The sequence below is a fragment of the Schistocerca serialis genome, chromosome 1, assembly GCF_023864345.2.
Source record: "Schistocerca serialis cubense isolate TAMUIC-IGC-003099 chromosome 1, iqSchSeri2.2, whole genome shotgun sequence".
NCBI classification, from domain to species: domain Eukaryota; kingdom Metazoa; phylum Arthropoda; class Insecta; order Orthoptera; family Acrididae; genus Schistocerca; species Schistocerca serialis.
Genome location: NC_064638.1, coordinates 447,351,399 through 447,372,810, shown reverse-complemented (window position 1 = coordinate 447,372,810; position 21,412 = coordinate 447,351,399). Strand labels below are relative to the sequence as shown.

Sequence of the window (21,412 nt, the reverse complement as noted above, 5' to 3'; positions counted from 1 at the left end):
ACGCTTGTTCGCCCACTGCTTGAATACTGCTCAGCAGTGTGGGATCCGTACCAGATAGGGTTGATAGAAGATATAGAGAAGATCCAACGGAGAGCAGCGCGCTTCGTTACAGGATCATTTAGTAATCGCGAAAGCGTTACGGAGATGATAGATAAACTCCAGTGGAAGACTCTGCAGGAGAGACGCTTAGTAGCTCGATACGGGCTTTTGTCAAAGTTTCGAGAACATACCTTCACCGAAGAGTCAAGCAGTATATTGCTCCCTCCTACGCATATCTCGCGAAGAGACCATGAGGATAAAATCAGAGAGATTAGAGCGCACACAGAGGCATACCGACAATCCTTCTTTCCACGAAGAATACGAGACTGGAATAGAAGGGAGAACCGGTAGAGGTACTCAAGGTACCCTCCGCCACACACCGTCAGGTGGCTTGCGGAGTATGGATGTAGATGTAGATGTAGATGTAGAATTTGGGTGCATAGATCCTGAGAAATCAGTACCCGAACAACCAGCTCTGGCCGTAATAACGGCCTTGATAGGCCTGGGCATTGAGTCAAACAGAGCTTAGATGGTGTGTACAGGTGCAGCTGCCCATGCAGCTTCAACACGATGCCACCGTTCGTCAAGAGTAGTGACTGGCGTATTGTGATGAGCCAGTTGCTTGGCCACCATTGACCAGACATTTTCAGTTGGTGAGAGATTAGATTAGATTAGTTTTTCATTCCACAGATCCGTGCTGAGGAGATCTTCGTGGATGTGGAACATGTCAAAATTGTTATTATTATTATTATTTTATTATTATTATTATTATTTGAAAGCTGAAATAACAATACTAATAGAATGAATATATACAATACATCATTTGTTTCTATTAAAAAAATTGTCAATGGAGTAGAAGGAGTTGGCCACTAGTAAGTCTTTCAGGCTCGTTTTAAACTGATCTTTATTTGTAACTAAATTTTTTATGTTTGCTGGCAAATTATTGAAGATGAGTGTTCATGAGTAGTGGACCCCTTTTTGAACTAAAGTAAGTGCTTCTAAGTCCTTGTGCAGATCAATTTTGTTCCTGGTATTGTATGTATGAACTGAGCTGTTTGTTGGGAAAAGAGATATATAATTTAGGACAAATTTCATTATGGAGTAAATATACTGAGAGGCAGTAGTTAGTATACCCAGTTCTTTGAAGAGGTTTCTACAGGACGTCTGTAAGTTTACTCCACAAATAGTGCGTATTACATGCTTTTGGACTCTGAAAACTTTTGTTTGACTTGAAGAGTCACCCCAAAAGATTATACCATATGACATTATGGAATGAAAGTAGGCAAAGTGTGCAAGCTTTTTCATTTTTATGTCACCTATGTCAGCTAACACTCGAACTGCAAATACAGATTTGTTAAGGCGTTTCTGCAGTTCTGTGGTATGCTCCTCTCAACTGAATTTATTATCAAGTTGTAATCCCAGGAATTTAAGACTGTCAACCTCTTCTATCTGCTCTTCTTCATACTTTATGCATATGCTGGGTGGAAACCTCTTACAGATTCTGAATTGCATATAGTGAGTCTTTTCAAAGTTTAATGTCAGTGAGTTGGCTTTAAACTATTTATTAATATCCATGAAAATATCATTAGCAGATCTTTCTAGAACTACACTCATCATACTATTTATTGCAATACTTGTGTCATCTGCAAACAAAACGAACTCTGCTTCTGGCAGTGTAACTGATGAGAGATCATTAATGTACACAAGAAAAAGCAATGACCCTAAGATGGATCCTTCTGGGACACCACATGTAATTTCTTCCCATTCTGACGATGACGTATAACTTAATTCACTAGTCCCTTGCGCTGACACCCTTTGTTTCCTGTTAGCGAGGTATGACTTGAACCATTTTGCAGCACTGCCTGTGAGACCATAGAATTCTAATTTATTTAAAAGGATGTAGTGGTTCGCACAATCAAATGCCTTTGACAAATCACAGAAAATACCTGCTGCTTGTAATTTGTTATTTAATAAATTAAGAACATTTTCATGTAGGTGTAAATAGCCTTCTTGATATCATTACCCTTCAGAAATCCAAACTGTGTTCTTGATAATATGTTATTTGTGGTCAGATGGTTGAGGAGTTGCCTGTACATTACTTTTTCTAAAATTTTTGATAATGCTGGCAAAAGTTAAATCGGTCTGTAGTTTGATGGTATCTCTTTATCCCCTTTCTTGAATAGAGGCTTAACATCTGCATATTTTAGTGTCAGGAAATGTCCCAGTTATAATTGACAGGTTACACAAGTAACTTAGAATTGTACTAAACTCACAAGAACATGCCTTAATTAAGTTTGCTGATATTTCATCATAACCACTAGAATGCTTTGTTTTTAAAGATTTTATTATGGAAGTTATTTCTTTTGGTGAAGTGATTGACATATTCATGTACCTGAAGCTATTTGTAAAGGCTAGTTTCAGATATTCAAGGGCATTATTTACTGATCCTGACAATCCTATTCTATCAGTAATGGATATAAAGTACTTGTTAAATAGATTTGCCACACTATGCCCATCAGTTACTAATGTGTCATCTACCCTTAATGCTATTTGCTCCTGTTTCTTTCTGGTTCTACCAGTCTCCACTTTCACTACATCCCATATTGTTTTTATTTTGTTCCCTGACATTGCTATCTTCTTCTTGTAGTGCATTTGTTTATATGTCTGAATTACTTTTTTTAATATTTTACAGTATTCCTTGTATTTACCTAAATCATCAGCATTGGATCTATTCGTGGTCGACAGGTACATTTTCCTTTTTGTCTTATGGGAAATCTTTATTCCTTGTGTAATCCATGGTTTCATTATAGGCTTCTGTTTAATTTGAGTAACTTTTAGAAGAAAACAGTTTTCAAACATGGTACTGACATTGTTCATGAATGTGTTACATTTTTCATTCATGTCATGAGCACTATAAACATCTTTCCAGTTCATATCTTTGAGAAGTTTTCTAAAACTCTCAATTTTTGGTTGATTGACTACTCTCCTATACTCAGATTTAGCAGTCTTGATAATCTGCTTACAAGGGAACCTCCCCATCGCATCCCCCTCAGATTTAGTTATAAGTTGGCACAGTGGATAGGCCTTGATAAACTGAACACAGATCAATTGAGAAAACAGGAAGAAGTTGTGTGGAACTGTGAAAAAATAAGCAAAATATACAAACTGAGTAGTCCATGGGCCACATAGGCAACATCATGCACAATGTGAGCTCAGGAGTGCCGTGGTCCCGTGGTAGCGAGAGCAGCTGCAGAACGAGAGGTCCTTGGTTCAAGTCTTCCCTGGAGTGAAAATTATACTTTATTTATTTTTGCATAGTTATTATCTGTCCGTTCATTCATTGATGTCTCTGTTCACTGTAATAAGTTTAGTGTCTGTGTTTTGCGACCGCATCGCAAAACCGTGCGATTAGTAGACGAAAGGACGTGCTTCTCCAATGGGAACCGAAAACATTTGATCGCAAGGTCATAGGTCAACCAATTCCTCCACAGGAAAACACATCTGATATATTCTATACGACACTGGTGACGGCATGTGCACCACATGACAGGAATATGTTGTCGACCCACCTAACTTGTACACTTGGCGATTCTTCTACCTTGCCCGATTTAGGTTTTCTTGTGGATGTGATAATCACTCCCAAAAAAGTGATGAAAACATAAGAGTTTGTCACATAAACTGAAAATAAAAAATAAAAATTTTCACTCAATGGAAGATTTGAACCAAGGACCTTTCGTTCCGCAGCTGCTCACATTACCACAAGACCATGGCGCTCCAGCAATCCTATTGTCCTTGATGTTGCATATGTTCCCATGAACTACTCAGTTTGTATATTTTGCTTATTCTTTCACAGTTCCACACAACTTCTTCCTGTTTTCTCAATTGATCTGTGTTCAGTTTTTCAAGGCCTATCCACTGTGCCAACTTATAACTAAATCTGAGGGGGGTGCGATGGGGAGGTTCCCTTGTTAGTATTTACATCTAAAACAAGGAGCTATATGTCATGATCTGATAGTCCATTTATTATAGGTTTTATGATATGATTTTGTTCCTTTGATTGTCTATAAAAATGTTATCAATGGCTGTCCTTGGGGATTTAGTGATCCTAGTTGGAAAGTTTATAGTGTGAGTTAGATTGAAAGACAACTGCAGTAAATGTTTACTGGAAGATTGCATTAGAAAATCTGTAATAAAGTCACCAGCAATCAAAATTTCTTTGTTTCTTCCTGTTAAATAACCCAGAAGAGCTTCTAAATCATTTATGAATAGATTATAATTTCCTGCAGGTGCTCGGTAAATAGTTACTATTATATATGATCTGTTATGGAACTCTATTTCTGTTGCACATGCTTCTTGATGCTCCTCTAAACAGAATTTATTAATGTCAATGTTCTTGAATTTATGGCAGTTTTTAATAAATGTGGCAACTCCTCCTCCATCCATATTTATTCTGCAGAAGTAGGAAGCTAGCTAAAATCCTGAAATGTCTAACATATCTATACCAGTGGTCACTTGATGTTGATAGAGGCAGATTATGACAATTTGGTTAGATGAATTCATTTCATCAATACAAATGAGTAGTTCATCAACTTTATTTCTGAGTCCCGGAATGTTCTGGTGTAATAAAGATAACTGATACTGCATACTAATGGGATTATAACTGCTTTGGCGAAGATGAACTGGCAGTTTCTGATTACTTTCTGTTAAACATTGTTTAAATGGAGGCTGTATGCTCAAATCTGATTCCTGTTCATCCGTTTTCTCAAACTGTGTGTGTCTGCCAATCTCTCATAAAACTCGTTTTCTTTCCCCCTTCCCTAACCTAAAAAAGGCATCCCTCTGACACCTGTGACCACTGATATTTTACCACAGTGTCCCCCCTTAAGTTTTCTGCAATCAACCCAGACTTTTTTCCCTTCCCTTTCCTATTGAGGTGAAGGCCATGCCTAGTGTAGTCCCATGTATCAATAGCATCCGTAGGAACCAAACCAATATGGGACCCTATATTCGTCCTAAGCAACCACTCCAACTCCAAGTTCACCCTCCTGACGGAAGAGTTCAAATGAGGCTGATCATGGCGTCTCAACACAGACACAAATCCCACACTCGTATGCTTTGTTGCTGATGCTATCTTCACCAGGTCACTCTCTATGGAATATTCAGAGTCTCTGTCAATGCTATTTTCTGGACCACTCACTATAACCACAGCATCCTCCTTCGTGAAATCCTTGCATAAAGAACCTACATCCTCTGTTACCTGCCCCAGATCTGCACTAGGCTTGAAAAAGTTTGTGACTTGATACTCTGGACCTAGATTTTCCTGCAGTAGTTGGCAAACACCTCTACCATGGGAGCTACCTAACAACAGAACTTTCTCTTTACAAATTTCCCTACCTTTTCCAAGCCCTTGAAAGCTTGTTGTGCCCTTTCTACAGCTTCAGGTACATGAGGCTCATCCAATTCTGACTGAGGCAATAGGTCAAATCTATTTTCAAGATTTATGACAAAGCTGTCAGATGCTCTCCTTTGCCTGTTCCTCCTATTACCTGTTGCCACTTCCCACCTCTGTCTGTTCACCCTACTCCCTCTTTAACCTGTCCAGATCCTCCCTTGCCTTGTCAAAGTCAGCTCGAAGAGCTGCAATTTTCCCTTCCTGTTCCAGTATTTTCCTATCTCTACTGCAGATCCTTCAATACCACTGGTGAGCCTCATTTATGTCCCCATTTCCCACACCACTACATTCGCTCCAATGAAAGAAACTACAGCACTCATCACACCACACCCTGGAACTAATGATCCTACGGCATGTCACACACTTCTCACTCATGGTAAAAACAGAAATCGTATAAACTGATTTAAGTACTGATTAAAACATAAAAAAGGGCCCTAGAAACTATTCAGGCAGATATAAATAAATTGAAAGAGTACTGAATAAAAAAACTGGTGAATACATATAATTTCAAGTCACTGTTTACTTACAATACACGCGCGTGAAATTAAGCCTAAAATCCGTGCTATAGGCACGAGAAGGAAAATAAACTTCTTACCCCATTTAATCTTCTTTAACACTTCACTAACACTTCCACTAATGTAACAACACTTATAGGTAAACGTTTCCAGTTGGTATAAATATAATATAAGTTTAATTCACTGCTTACTTATGATTCGCGCGTGTGAAATTAGGCCTAGGATTTGAGCTACAGGTGCGAGAAGAAAAATACGCTTCTTATCCCACTTAATCTTATTTTATACTTCACTAACACTTCCACTAATTTAACAACACTTAAATTATAGTTATAACAACTTTAAATGTTTAAAAACAGCTTAATAACAACGCTTTTTATAATTATTTATTGCAGCAAATACTCGAAGAATCCACGTTAGCACAGTGTTGCCAACTGGAAAATATGCTGTCCAGAGCAGCAGTCAAACATTTTCGGTGTCCAAAAAGGCCCGTACAGGACCTGCAACATGCAGTCATGCATTATCCTGCTGAACTGTAGGGTTTTGCAGGGATCGAATGAAGGGTAGAGCCACGGTTCATAACACATCTGAAATGTAACGTCCACTGTTCAAAGTGCCGTCAATGCGAACAAGAGGTGACGGAGACGTGTAACCAATGGCACCCCATACCATCATGCTGAGTGATATGCCAGTATGGCGATGACAAATACACGCTTCCAATGTGCGTTCACCGCGATGCCACCAAACACGGATGAAACCATTATGATGCTGTAAACAGAACCTGGATTCATCCGAAAAAATGACATTTTGCCGTTCGTGCACCCAGGTTCGTCATTGAGTACACCATCGCAGGCGCTCCTGTCTGTGATGCAGCATCAAGGGTAACTGCAGCCATGGCCTCCGAGCTGACAGTTCATGCTGCTGCAAACGTCGTCGAACTGTTCGTGCAGATGGTTGTTGTCTTGCAAGCGTCCCCATCTGTTGACTCAGGGGTCAAAATGTGGCTGCACGATCCGTTACAGCCATGCGGATAAGATGCCTGCCATCTCAACAGCTAGTGATACAAGGCCATTGGTATCCAGCATGGCATTCCGTATTACCCTCCTGAACCCACTGATTCCATATTCTGCTAACAGTCATTGGATCTCGACCAACGCAAGCAGCAATGTTGTGATATGATAAACTACAATCGCGATAGGCTACAATCCGACCTTTAACAAAGCCGGAAACGTGATGGTATGCATTTCTCCTCCTTACACGAGGCATCACAACAACGTTTCACCAGGCAACATTGGTCAACTGCTGTTTGTGTATGAGAAATCGGTTGGAAACTTTGCTCATGTCAGCATGTTGTAGGTGTCGCCACTGGCATCAACCTTGTGTGAATGCTCTGAAAAGCTAATCATTTGCATATCATAGCATCTTCTTCCTGTCGGTTAAATTTCACATCTGTAGCTCGTCATCTTCGTGGTGTAGCAATTTTAATGGCCAGTAGTGTATAAGAGAAGTTTACCATTGGTCAATAGGTAACAACCATTTAACATAAAGAAAACTGATGCCAATCATTTCAATTCAAAGAGGGGAAACGACATTGTTAAATTAAATGTAGATGGTACCTCTACTGACTGTGTAAGAAATGTAAAACTTATAGACATGATTATTGATTCTCAGTTGAAGTGGTATGAACACACAAAGATACTTGCAAATAAAATGTCATTATCTTATGATGTTCTCATACATTTTTCAAAAAGTGTAACTATTAAATGTTTCTAGAATGATTGTGACTGGTGGAAATAAAAGTACAATGTATACTGAACATGTCTATTTAACTCATCAGTATGGTCTTATACAACAAAAATTGCCCCATAGCTGCCAAATCAAGTGACCACTGCGTTGCTCTCAGAGCCTCTGCCTGGACCCCTTGCCTGATGTCACATCTGCTATCTACCTGAGGGTGCATTCACTCCCCAAATACAATGTAAAATATATCACTGACCATTTCCTGAACTATATTATTATATGTCAGTGGAGGGTGTGTCTCATACTATTACAAGCATGTTATGCCCTTGGATAGTGTGTCCAGTTCATAACTGAGTGTCTCTCAGTTACATGCTATTCACATATACACTCAGTTCTTAGTAACGATATTCTTCTCTTGGGAATAAATGGTCAACATATTACTTCTGTTTTTACACAGCAGAAAAGTGCCATAAGAATAATAATAAAAAATAATAATTGAGCACACTCTAAAGATCTGTTCAAAACAGTAGGGATGGTTTAATTGTGCCCTGTGAGTATATTTACTGATCAATTGCATACATCAAAAATAACATTGATAAGTACTGTGCAGACAGCTCTGTCAATGATCTTTGTACAATATCTAGACTGAACTTACATTTAACAAAAAAGTAAACATAAAACTAAAAATGACATTTTCTTCCAAGCAATAAAACTGTACAATAAATTGCTGAAAGATATTAAAGAAACTACTGAAACAAACTTATTTAAAAATGCAATAAAAATTACCTGTTAAGAATATATGCTATACACTGAAGGATTACTCAGATAACACACACCGAGCGAGGTGGTGCAGTGGTTAGTACACTGGACTCGCATTCGGGAGGACGACGGTTCAATCCCGCGTCCGGCCATCCTGATTTAGGTTTTCCGTGATTTCCCTAAATCACTTCAGGCAAATGCCGGGATGGTTCCTTAGAAAGGGCACGGCCGATTTCCTTCCCCATCCTTACCTAATCCGAGCTTGTGCTCCGTCTCTAATGACCTCGGTGTCGACGGGACGTTAAACAGTAATCTCCTCCTCCTCCTCCTCAGATAACACAGAGTAGGGATTTGGGAAAAATGTAAGACAAATAAATAATAATACATCCACTTTACACTATCACACTGTGTTTTCCTCCTTTTTTTTCTTTTCTGGAAAAAATACTTCAATAACTGTGCAATGGATAATATTAAAACCTCATCCTTTTTCCGAGTTCAACATCTCATTCATTATAGAGAGTTACTGGCTCAGTTTTTCAGGTTAGCAAATGGGAATTTGCAGTACACAAACAGTGTGTGTAGTGTTATCAAACAGAGTGCATGCAGTGACTGAGAATGAGAAATGAATTAACAGTATAGCATCAGGCTTTATGTTACCAAATAACAATAGGGATAAACCAAATGAGCCACAACTATTTTACACAGTGGCCTTGTATTCAAGAGGGTGGAGGTACTAATCTTCATCCAGCCATCCCAATTTAGGTTTTTAATTGTTTCCCTAAATTACTTAAGGCAAATGCCAGGATGGTTCCTACTATAACTGACTACCTGTCCCATCCTTGTCACACCAGCCCTGCATGTACCTGAGTGTTGGTACATGTGAATGATTTTACTTCCTTTTTTTTAATATTAATACCAAGATATGTCCAGTATCCTTGTAAAAGATGTCCATGGATTAATAAAACTACTTCCATTACTACTACTACCACTACTACTTCTGCTACTTCTGCACAAAGAGTCAGTAGTGTCATGACTCTAAGTAGAACTCAAACATTTAGCTCAGGACAGTAGCATGTAGAGGAATAATACATTCAGAAGAATATTTGGCTAATCATTGAACAGATATGTACCTATTAGGAGAGTTCATGGTAGGAGGAACCTTCCATGGTCTACAGTCCTTGTAAAGAAACTTCTAAATAAATTTAACCCCTGAACACTGTAACTTGAAATCTGTTATAAATGATAAATTATGTATATACCACCAAAATACTTTAGAGATGAAATGGAGCTTTTGGCCCTCAACATAAATGAAAATTACTCCATAGCCCAAGACCATTTATTGTATTTCACATGCTGATACCTCAATTGGAGGGTTATGTCCTAGCTGATAGTTACTCTAGAGCAAATAGAGGGAAAGGTGGTGCTGCAATATATGTCAAAATGGATATACCTCATAGATCATTTAACTTGAGTCTGTATTGTGAAGATTTTCATTTTGAAGCCTTTGGATCTGAAATTTTTGCTGATAATAGGTCAGATAGGTCAGTTATAGTGGTGACAATATATAGGGGTCCTACAGGGAAAACATTTGTGTTCTTAAGACAGCTTGAATCAGTTTTGTAAAAAATATATTCAAAGGCTAAGCCATTAGTCATTCTGGGTGACTTTAATATAAACTTCCCTACACACAACACCAATAGAAGAGAACTAGAACATTTGTTACAAACCTTTAATCTAACTCCAGTAATTGCCAACTTCTTTACTCATTTATTAATAAGGTTAGTAGTAGCCACAGTACTGTAAGTCAAATTATAAATGGTCTTGTGATGAAACAAGCTGGGATATTTTTACTTCCCCTCTTGTTTTTCCACCTGCTTCCTTAAAATTTGTTTTTTTCAGTTCTGACTGATTACCATTAACATACATGAGTATAATCTGCATTTTCGTAAAAGTGAAAGGTTGGTCCTCAGTTTTAAAGAATGTATCACCAGATATAAATTTTGTGCTTAGTTTTATGTGTGTAATTGATTTTCTAATTTATTTAGACTATTACTAGTTAGTATCTTTCATTATACAGGGAAATCAATAATTGTTTCATAACTTAAATTCTACTGTTGACGTATAAACAAATATAAATTCTGTACTAGTTATAAACATTTGAAGGAACAACTAATAGTACTCTTAAAGGATCTATTTGGCTCTATTCGAAAACATGTTAGCAAAGACAGCTCTTCATTAGTTCCAAAGTAATTAACAGTTTTGTCCAAAGTATTGTTTACATACTTATGTTTGTTAATTTCATGATTTAAACAAATAATTTGACCAAATTCTTGTAGTAGAAGAAATTGTTAAAAGGAATGAATTTTTCAATGTATTCAGTTAATTTAATGAGTTAAATTTTAATTGTAACTTCAGTAAGGTTAGCTTTGAACAATTTGTAGTTTCAGTACCTATTATTATGATATAAATAAGGGGTCAATTTTTGGTCATGAGACAGTCAGTCCATGGCCAAGTTTCAGACGAGAAACCTGTGTTGATTAGAACAACAACAATGCTTCAACTTAACTGTGAAATAAGTGTTACACAATTAGGTCATGTGTTGAAACAATGTTAGTGTCTGCTCCACATGTACCTTTCTATTCTTCAAGAACAGTGAACTTTGTGGTTAGGTTTTTACTGCTCGTAGGTGTCCAATAGTAAACTATTGTAGCAGTATGTGGAGGTTTGCCTGAAAACTATTAATGAGGCTTATATATATAATTGTGTACTATTTGGGGGGTAGTGAACAGTGACAGTAAAAGATTGTGAAATGCAACTGTGTGTCTGTCAGCTACATCATTTACAGTAGACCGTAGTTGCACTTCCACAACCCATTTTTCAGCCAGTGTAGCAATGCAGTACATCAACACTGAGGACAACAAACGAAGAAACAAAGAAGGTGATCGCTACAGTCTGATTTACCACGATGGGCAGTTGGTTACTTTTAATAACATACACTTGAGTATTAAACGTAAACCAGTTTTTAGGTCTTTCAGAACAACGAATGTGGAGATATTAGAAAATTTCAATAGCCACTTGCAGCAGATTGACTGGAGCTCAGTATACAAAAAAGAAATGTTAATATTAAATTCATCCTCTTCACAGATGAATTCATGTCCCTTTTTGAAGCAGTATTTAAAAAAAAAATTCGTGTAAGACAGGAAGAGAGTTATACACATCACAAAGATGCTCTGATGAGCCTACTGTAAAAGAATGTTATAGATCATATTGTAAAATACTGAAAAGAGTTAGAAAGTGCTCTAAAACATTCCACACTAAATCTGAAATAGACAACTCAAACAATAAAATGAAAACCATCTGGAGTACTATCAAAAGGGAACTGGGGAAAAAATGATAGTGTTTCTAACATATAAATACGTTATTGTGGTAGTATGATTAATAAAACTGATGCAGCTGCAAATGTCCTTAGTAAGCACTTTCTAACAGATTCTGAGAAAACTGATTGTATGTCAATGAATACGGATTGTGCAAAATAGGTCAAATGCATATATCATCTGTTACTGCCAGTGAGATGAAAAGGATCACTACTAAAATGCAAACCAAAAATTCATCTGGCTTTGATAATATTTCCTTTAAGGTACTTAAACATTCTCATAATGCCTTTTGTGTAATACTTTGCCATATATTTAATGAATCCCTTCAACAAGGTATCATCTCAGACAGAATAAAGTATACAGATGCGAAACCACTATTCAAGAAAGGGGATGAAACTAATCTATACATAAGAGAATTATGGAGCACCCGAATATCTACAAGGCTCTTAGCCATTGTTAGTTGAGATTCCAATCAGGTCTGTCAACTGATGATGCTATATTTTCATTTACCAATAATTTTTTTAGAAGCACTGAACAATAGATTAGCTTCATTTAGTATATTCTGTGATTTATACTGAGGTCTTCAGTTGTGTGAACCATGAAATCCTCCTTTCAAAAACTGTCTATTAAGGTTTAAGTGGCACAGTGGGAATGTGACTTTGATCATACCTAACTGATAGAAAGCAGGGGGTATTGCTTAAGGATACGAGCTACTCTATCATTATATTGTTTTATGTCTCTGTTTTACTTTAGTAAGTGCCTAAGCTTGTAATTGTTAACATATTTTGTTCCTTTACACATATTGCAATTTGTGACTATTAGCATATATAAGTAGGCCATGTTCTCATGTATAATTATGACTCATTCCAATCCATACAATTCTCTTGTATACTGGATCTACAGACCATGAATGATTAAATAAATAAATGTAAATATAAATAATTACTAAACTACTGCATGATAAATGTAAAAAAAGGCTTAAACTACTGATGAAGACCTGCTGAATGAAATTCATTTGACTGTTCAAAAGGGCAACACAAGCCTTCAGCAACTACCACAGTTGAATTTTATAAAAAGGCTTCTCAAAAAACCGGAAGATATTTTGGTGCTATTTAAATGTTGTCACTGGCACCAAAGTTTGTGTCCAGATACTCATGGGCAATGAACAAAACAAAAATGAAAATAGTAAAGTAAAATCATAGATGTCAAACTTTGTTCTCAAATGTTTCTTTACAGGTGATTCAGGACCACAGACCCACTTTAACTCTTACTCCACTATAATTGAAAGTGATACAGATATTAGTACCATGGATATTGAGAAGCAGATGAAATTACTAAAATAATACATTCCCCCAGTGCCATGTGGAATCTGTGAGATGCTTTACAGAATTTGCAGCTCATTCAGCTCCTCTCCAAACCACAAAACACTATACATCTTTGAATAAAAATCTGTGCCCAGTGTTTGGAGAAAGTGCAGGTCATACTCTTTTGCAAGAAGGGTAGTACAAGAACTCCATAAAACAGCTGCCTCATATCACTGACATTGTCTGCTGCAGAATCTTAGAACAAAGCTTGAGTTCAAATGTAACAATGTATCTTGAACAGAATGACCTCCTCCACATCAAGCATTCCAGAAACATTGGTTATGAGAACCCAACTCTCGCTATTCTGTTATGAGGTGGAAAGTTCAGGAAGTCTACACAAGATAGTTCTTATAAGGCAACTGGTGATGTTGAAAGTATACAAAATGCCAGCACAAATTATCACATGTTTTGTGACCCACAATAAAGTATCACAGAAGTGCTGAGAAATGTGAGCTGACAGATGCTTGAAAACAGATGTTGGCTGCTGCATGATAACTTACTTACAAAGTTTCAAAGGCAAGTGCCAAGTGACAATCCAAACATATGCTACTGCCTCTCTCCTCGTACACCACAAAGAAAGGTTAGACAAATTACAGAGCGAACAGAGGCATCATTATTCTCACAGTCCACAGACAGGAGGAAGGGAAGAAAACGCAATCTATGGTATGATGTGAATTGCCCTCTACCTGGCACTTCACAGTGGTTTTGCATAATTTTGACGTAGATTTAAATGTTTCTTGTCATCACAGAGAATCTGTGTAACTTAAATCACAAAGGTATTATAAATGAATAGTCTAACCTTAATGTATTTAAATGGATTCCTTCTGTTGTAAATAATTACTTACCCATGAGCTACTGGCTGGGCACCAGAATAACTTTTTCCAAAGCCTGAACTGGATGCCTCACTAGATGACTGACTGTGTGTACTGGCAGGTGCAGGTGGTGGATAAATCGGATAATTATAGTTGTAGCCATATGGTTGATTGTTGTAGCTATAAGGTAGAGGGACATGGCCATAATATTGACGAGGTGGCGGAGGTGGTGGATAACCATACCCATAACCATTTCCATGTCCTGGGTGACGGCCAATCTCAAGCCCAGTACTGGAACAAAACAAGACCTCTGGTATGTCTCCAGTCAGTGTTCACACAACTCAGAAGAACAAACAATAGCCAACTCCAAAGAAAATATATCTAATAATTATAATAATAATAATAATAATAATAATAATAATATAGTGAAACAAGGAGTTTTGCATTCGAAGAAATATAAACATCAAACTGGAAGTATGAATTAAAAAACGCCTTCAGTCATAACTTTTTGCATTTTATTCAGTACACGATGCATTTTGAGCCCTGTGGGTCGATCATCAGGTGTAATTTGTCTTAATACATGCGGGTGTTTCTTTTCTTTCTTTTTTTTTACATAAAATAAAGCATGTATTAAGACAAATTACACCTGATGATGGACCCACAGGGTCTGAAATGCATTGTGTACTTAATAAAAATAAAATACAAAAAGTTGTGACTGAATGGGACTGAATGGGTTTTTAAATTCATAATTCCAGTGTATTGAGTACAGTCACATTTTAAACTGCGAAACATGGATAAAATTAAAAATAAACATCAGAATTTGAAATCAATTATGCTGAAAGCTTTGGGAAGACTAAACCCAAATAAAATGTAATAATAGGAATTAGTCCCTAAAATATTATGAGGCAAAGTAATATATAAGGGCTTATTTCAATAGTGGTACAAGTCCATTACCTCCACTTTTCTGTCTATAATGCTTCTGAAATTAATGAGCCAAACAAACAGAAAGAAAGGTTCAGCTCTAGCAACAAGCCATATGCTTGAATATTTCTGGTATCTCAACTGCAGATTTTTCAGTGCTCATTTAACATTAGGACTCTGTATCTCAATATGAACAAAAATCGACTTGTACCACTATTGAAATAAGCCCTTCATATGACACGTCTACCAACAGCTGTGTTGTGTATATCATAAATGACAAATAATTGAGTTACTGCAATGGACAAGTGTTAGAAACAGTGAAGATAGTGAGAGGAAAAAGAAAACTTGAAATCAGGGCAGGGAACATAAGGCAAGGTTCACTGTGATTAGTAGAAGGCACATGAAGGTTAATGCTCAATTATGGATGCCAGTAATGGAAAAGTGAGATGATGTGAGAGGAGATCATATAAAGAAGAAGCTGGAGTAACGGGTAGACAATATGATTCAACCAGAGAAAAGAGTATGGAGGGTATGACTATGGAAGGAATGTGGTAATTATGGAATGAACAAGCCAGAAGGCAAAAACATAAAATGGTAAAGTCACATATGTATGTACTATTTCTAAATTTTACTACTTTCCTTCCATGTTCTGTTCTCATTGTCCCCTGCTACTATCTAATTTTATCCCTTTATATCTCCCACGTCAAAGTTACATATTTTCTGCTACATTTTAGCTGTGATCAATGGGTTATTATCTTTCTGTATCCTTGCAGTTTATCTAGTTCAGCTGTCTACTACACCTGGTTTAGGTAGAGGGTCACACCTGCTGGCCGTGGTGGCCGAGCAGTTCTATGGGCTTCAGTCCGGAACCGCGCGACTGCTACGGACGCAGGTTCAAATCCTTCCTTGAGCATGGATGTGTGTGATGTTCTTAGGTTAGTTAGGTTTAAGTAGTTCTAAGTTCTAGGGGACAAATGACCTCAGATGTTAAGTCCCATAGTGCTCAGAGCCATTTGAGCCATTTTTTGGTCATATCCACATGACATCAAATTTTATGAAGGAGAAGTGTCTTCCTTGTTTTAAAATTGTTGGGAGTTTACAATCTATAAATTATATTGTTATATATCATAGTAATCTTTAGACAAGTTGCCATAATATCAGTAAAGGAAATATGGTACTGTATCTTGTCTGTTTGCCTTCCTGAACAATTTTTCCCATGTATACTTTTGATTTCACTGATAATATAAATGTGTCAGATGAAACCAATTAATTTATGAGTTATCTTTGAAATCTGCAACATTCAAAAGAAGATTTTCAGTTAAATCAGGTTAGATCAACTTACCCTAAATTAAACTGATGACTGAGACCAGCTCCAAGTTTAAAAAATCTTTTTGCTCGTTGTAAAACAGGGCCATGTCCTGCACTTGCAGCAGCAGTGTTTTCATCTGTAAATTTATAAAATAAAAATGCTCTAAACTGACTCATAAACTATGATACTGTAATAAGACAAAGGAATATACTGAAAGAATTTTAGCTATTTGTAACATTTAGCTGGTGTTTATGCCTAGACAATAATGAACCAAACTGTAAACTATGCTAAGCTTTCAGCTTGAAGTACTACCACTCAGTGCCCTGGAAGATTTAGAAAGTATATTTTCAAAAACTAATGACTGAATAGTAGAGACTTCAGGGATCTCACAAGGGAAACTCCCCTTTGCAGTCCCCCTCAGATTTAGTGGTAAGATAGCACAGTAGATAAAGTGTACTGAACTGTGATAAAAGAAGCAAAATCGAAACAGTTAATGGTCCAAACTCAAGAAGTGCAAAGCTGAGGAAAAGTAAACATGTATGATGTCATAGTTATGTGGTCACGGTGTTGGACTGCAAAGGGAGAGATCCTTATTCATAACTTCCTCATATCCATTTATTTATTTATTTATTTATTCATAAAATTATGATGTGTTGTCCAGTGACAGATGTGTCTGCTCGCTGAATTCAGATTTGTGTTGTGTCATGGTTTAACATCTGTTTGCAACAACAAGGTGTAAGGAAAGGACATCCACATGTATGAACTTTCTATTAGTTCTAAATATGTACCACACGTTATAACTCTTGTGTTCTGCATTGGAATTTTTGACTCTTGAATTCCTTTGTTCTAAGATAGTTCACTCCAATTTCCCCCCCCCCCCCCCCATTTCTGTGAAAGGTCTATGTAGCACCTTGCCTGCTCTCACTATTCATCACATTTACTTTTGATAGTAAGATATTCTTACTGCACAACTCATATTCTATAACCAGCATATAGTATCATTGCCAAGACTGCACAAGGAGAAAAGACACAACAATGACCAGATGGAAGCCTAATAATTTTGTGAAAAAAAATAATAGTAGAATGCGAGTGAGATTTGAATACACATTACAGATTGCCCACTTTGCACTCTATCACACTGACCACACAACCACATGACTCTTGCAGTTTACTTAGTGTTGCACATCTTATGCTTGGAGTATTCATTGTTCCTATTTTGCTCTTTTTTCATGTTTCCTGTTTTCATGCTTGAGCTGTGTTCTCACTTTTTGACAGGCTATCCACTCTGCCATTTTAACACTAAATCCGAGGGGGGAGGGGGGTGGTGTGATGGGGAGTTTCCCTTGTCAATGTTTGAATAATTACATGAAAAAATGTTTTAATGCTTACATGAAATAAAATTTGTTCTTTTGTGATTTTTATGGTAAAATGATTTTTAAAAAATGAATAATTATTTAAAAATCAAATACAAGTAAGGTGGAAAGTTATTTTACAAAAACAAACAACCCAAAGTCAGTGTTGTTTATATGTAAGGAATATATTGTTTGGCGTCACACAAGAAATTTCAGCATGGTTCAAAATCACATACAATACAGCTGTTTACTGTGTGACACCACAGCATGTGATGTATTACACATTCATTGCAGCTTACATAAATGTATTTTGATTTTTGTTTAAAAATGAAACTTTTCATTGTAAAATGTAAATACTTTATAATATATGTCACCTATAAAAGTACAGTGTGTATAAAATTGCTTATAATATTTTGTTATCCAAGACACATGTTGACAATGGCTCTTCATATATAGCTAGTATGACTCAGTTGCACTGACCAGATAATGATTTTGCTATCAAAATTATACATTCAGAATTTTTCATTAAATAAATTGTTTCTACATGAACTATTTGTTCTGTTGTTCCCAGCTGGCTGTAAAATATTGTTTTTAATAATAAAATTTATCAGTACACAGTGTGTTTAAGAGTTTAGCAGTTTTATGTAGTATTCAGTTTTATGCATTCAAATTACATGCATTACATGTAGGACAGGAAACAAAAATGAAGAACAATATTTACAGAGTGGAACTGCAACAAGTAGAAATAGAGCCATTCCACATTGTTACATCTCAAAACATATATTGCAGAAAAAGCAACAATTAGATTACATTAAATATTGAACTTGTTATCCTGCTCCAGCTCACTGTGTACATATTGTGTTGACCCAAATCCTGAAGTTCTTCTTTGTGCTGTACACCATAGAGAATATTTCACAGTTTTTTAACATATATTTTTGTGATATGGAAGCTTAATTTTTGCATAAAGTGCATTATATGACAAAAATATCTTGATGTCTACTATTGTTGGCTCCAAAGATGCCATCCACTTAATTAATTAAATTAATTTAATAGTTAAGGAATACTTATGGAATACTTAATTAAATTAATACTTAACGAATGGCTTCAGTGGTTTCTGATTCACTGAAATTGTTATTTATGTTAATACTGTCTGAAATGTAATGAATGGCAATTTACACTTTTTGGGCGAATCAATACAGGTTGTAATTATGCTCTAGTTCATACCAGATGTGTGTTTCATCAAGACTGAGAGCAGACAATTCTACTAATTTATTTATTTTCTTCAGGCTTTCATAAAATGGAAATCATTTCATGGATGGTAGCATTTTTATTCTGATTCCAAAGAGTTGTTATAGTTTGAGATGCATGTTACTAGCTAAATTACATCATAACTATCAGTATTGATGTTGCCATTAAAAAAACAATGGAAAGACAAAATCAAACATTCCCACCTTCTCCATTCAATCTGAGTGGCCAACAACACTTTATAGTAAACAATTTTCACTAGACATCCACCATATTTACTCTCACTAAACTCTAGCTATTCGGTGTGAATCACTATATAGTTTGTGGCATCATATGGGCTACACATCATGTACCAAGCCTCATCATTCAAGAAATCCTCCTTCAACTGCTCCACAAACCAGTAATAAGATTGTTTCAGACACAAATCATTACTGTGAACCAGCTCTTGTGATCACTGACTTCTTGATAATAGCATGAGTTGGATTTTACAGTTTCTCGATTGAGCTCTCAGTCACAAATCGTGTACCAAAGCTGCAAGGGAAGTCCACTGCAATAGATCAGAACATCTAGCAAAGAGTTCTTGCAATATGTTTAACAAGAACAAATCTCATAGTTTGCTCAAAAATGATACGCATGAATAATGTTCCAAAATAGCAGTAGGAAGTGTCCTCTACCATGGACGTAAGTGCTTTGCTCAGTATAGTATTAGACAGATTAGTTGATAAAAGAAAGCATTGCAGAAGGGAGATACTGCAGTTCTTCGATGCTGTGAACTGATTTCTCTTCATTGTTGACACTGTATTATCAATACAATACGGAACAATGGATGGTATGAAATTTAATGAGCACATGAGGTAGTTAGCAGGGAAGATGAATATTTGACTTTTGTGCATTGGGAGAATTTTAGGGAAGTGTAGCTCATCTATAAAGGAGACTTTGTCTGAAACATTTGCACCATCCATTCTTGAGTACCACTCAAGTGTTTGGAATAACCCACCAAGTTGAAAAGAACTAACAAATACAACAAGGAATTATTTGTCCAATTGGATTTTGTTGATTAGATGTGGGGGCCCAACTGACATGAGAAATGAACCAATAGCCAATGAAGTGGTTTCCAGCTGGGCCGCACCAAAAATGGTTAGGTGAATTTTATATTTTGGAAAGATATTTTTCCCGAATACCAAACTGATACTTCTTATTGTAACACAATGACTGGCAAATACTGTTTGGACTTTCAGGGCAGCTGGATGAAAAATTCCATTGTAAAAGAAAAATAGCTCATTCATCAGCATAACACAGCTGCCCACAATGTTGATTTAACAATCAGTAAACTGCTGTGTTTCAAGTATGAAATTTTCTAATGATTACATTATATCAGATGAATTCTTCATTCCAAAGATCCATATTGAGGAGATCCTTAAGGATATGGACTATGTAATTTTTTCTTACATTGTGTGATTAACAAAAAAATAACAATAATAACAATGATAATATTAATAATACTAATAGTAATACATACAGTGTGACTTCCCCTTGTATTCTATCTGGTCTATATGTACTTTTTTATTATGATATTTTGCTCCATTTCCTATGCCTGTACATAGCACATTGTTGTTGTTGTAGTCTTCCGTCCTGAGACTGGTTTGATGCAGCTCTCCATGCTACTCTATCCTGTGCAAGCCTCTTCATCTGCCAGTACCTACTGCAGCCTACATCCTTCTGAATCTGCTTAGTGTATTCATCTCTTGGTCTCACTGCACATAATGAGATAAAACATGCAGGGTGCATTTCTATTTTCACTTACGTCCAACCACAGCACAACACAGTTTATATCACTCACATTTCAATGGCACATAGACTGCAATGGCTCACTGTCGATTCTACAGCAGTTCATACCAATACATAGGTACAAAGGTGAGCCCGAAATAGTGTATCATAAACTTGTAACATACTCTGCAAGCTACAACATGGAGCATAGCAGAGAGTGCTATGGAGTAGTAGTAGTCATTCTCGTTCCTGTTACTCTCTCAAATGGGGCAAAGAATACATGATGGTATATATGCCTCTGTGTGAGCCCTAATTTCTCTTATCTTGTCTTCACAGTCCTTACATGTAGTGTGTGTTTGTACTTTGGCAACAGAAGAATCATTCTGCGGTCAGCCACAAATAGTGCTTCTCTAAATTTTCTCAATAGTGTTTCACAAAAAAACTATGGTCTTCCCTGCAGGGGTTCCCATTTGAATTCACAGAGTATTTCTGTAATACTTGAGTGTTGAACAAACACACTGATAACTGACCTAGTAGCATGCCTCTGAATTGCTTCAGTGTCTTCCATCAGTTCAACTCCCAAGCAGTATTCAAGAATTGATTGAACAAATGTTCCATACACAGTCTCCTTTATAGATGAGTTACAGTTTCCTAGAATTCTCGCAGTAAACCAAAGTCAACTATTCACGTCTCCTACTACCAACCTCATTTGCTCATTTCATTTCATACCACTTTGCGATGTTACAGTTAGTTATTTAATTGACAT

At 36.6% G+C, this 21,412-nt stretch overlaps 1 protein-coding gene across 2 annotated transcripts in view; it reads right to left on the bottom strand.

Annotated features, from left to right (window-relative positions):
* Positions 1-21,412, bottom strand: part of LOC126472880 (uncharacterized) — a 46,543-nt gene that overhangs the window by 17,324 nt on the left and 7,807 nt on the right. For both annotated transcript variants that reach the window (XM_050099967.1, XM_050099968.1), the window contains exons 2-3: positions 16,316-16,418; positions 14,086-14,343 (exon numbers count right to left, since the gene is read on the bottom strand). In XM_050099967.1, the coding sequence (XP_049955924.1) occupies positions 14,086-14,343; positions 16,316-16,418 (361 nt within the window). The remainder of the gene's footprint in view (positions 1-14,085; positions 14,344-16,315; positions 16,419-21,412) is intronic.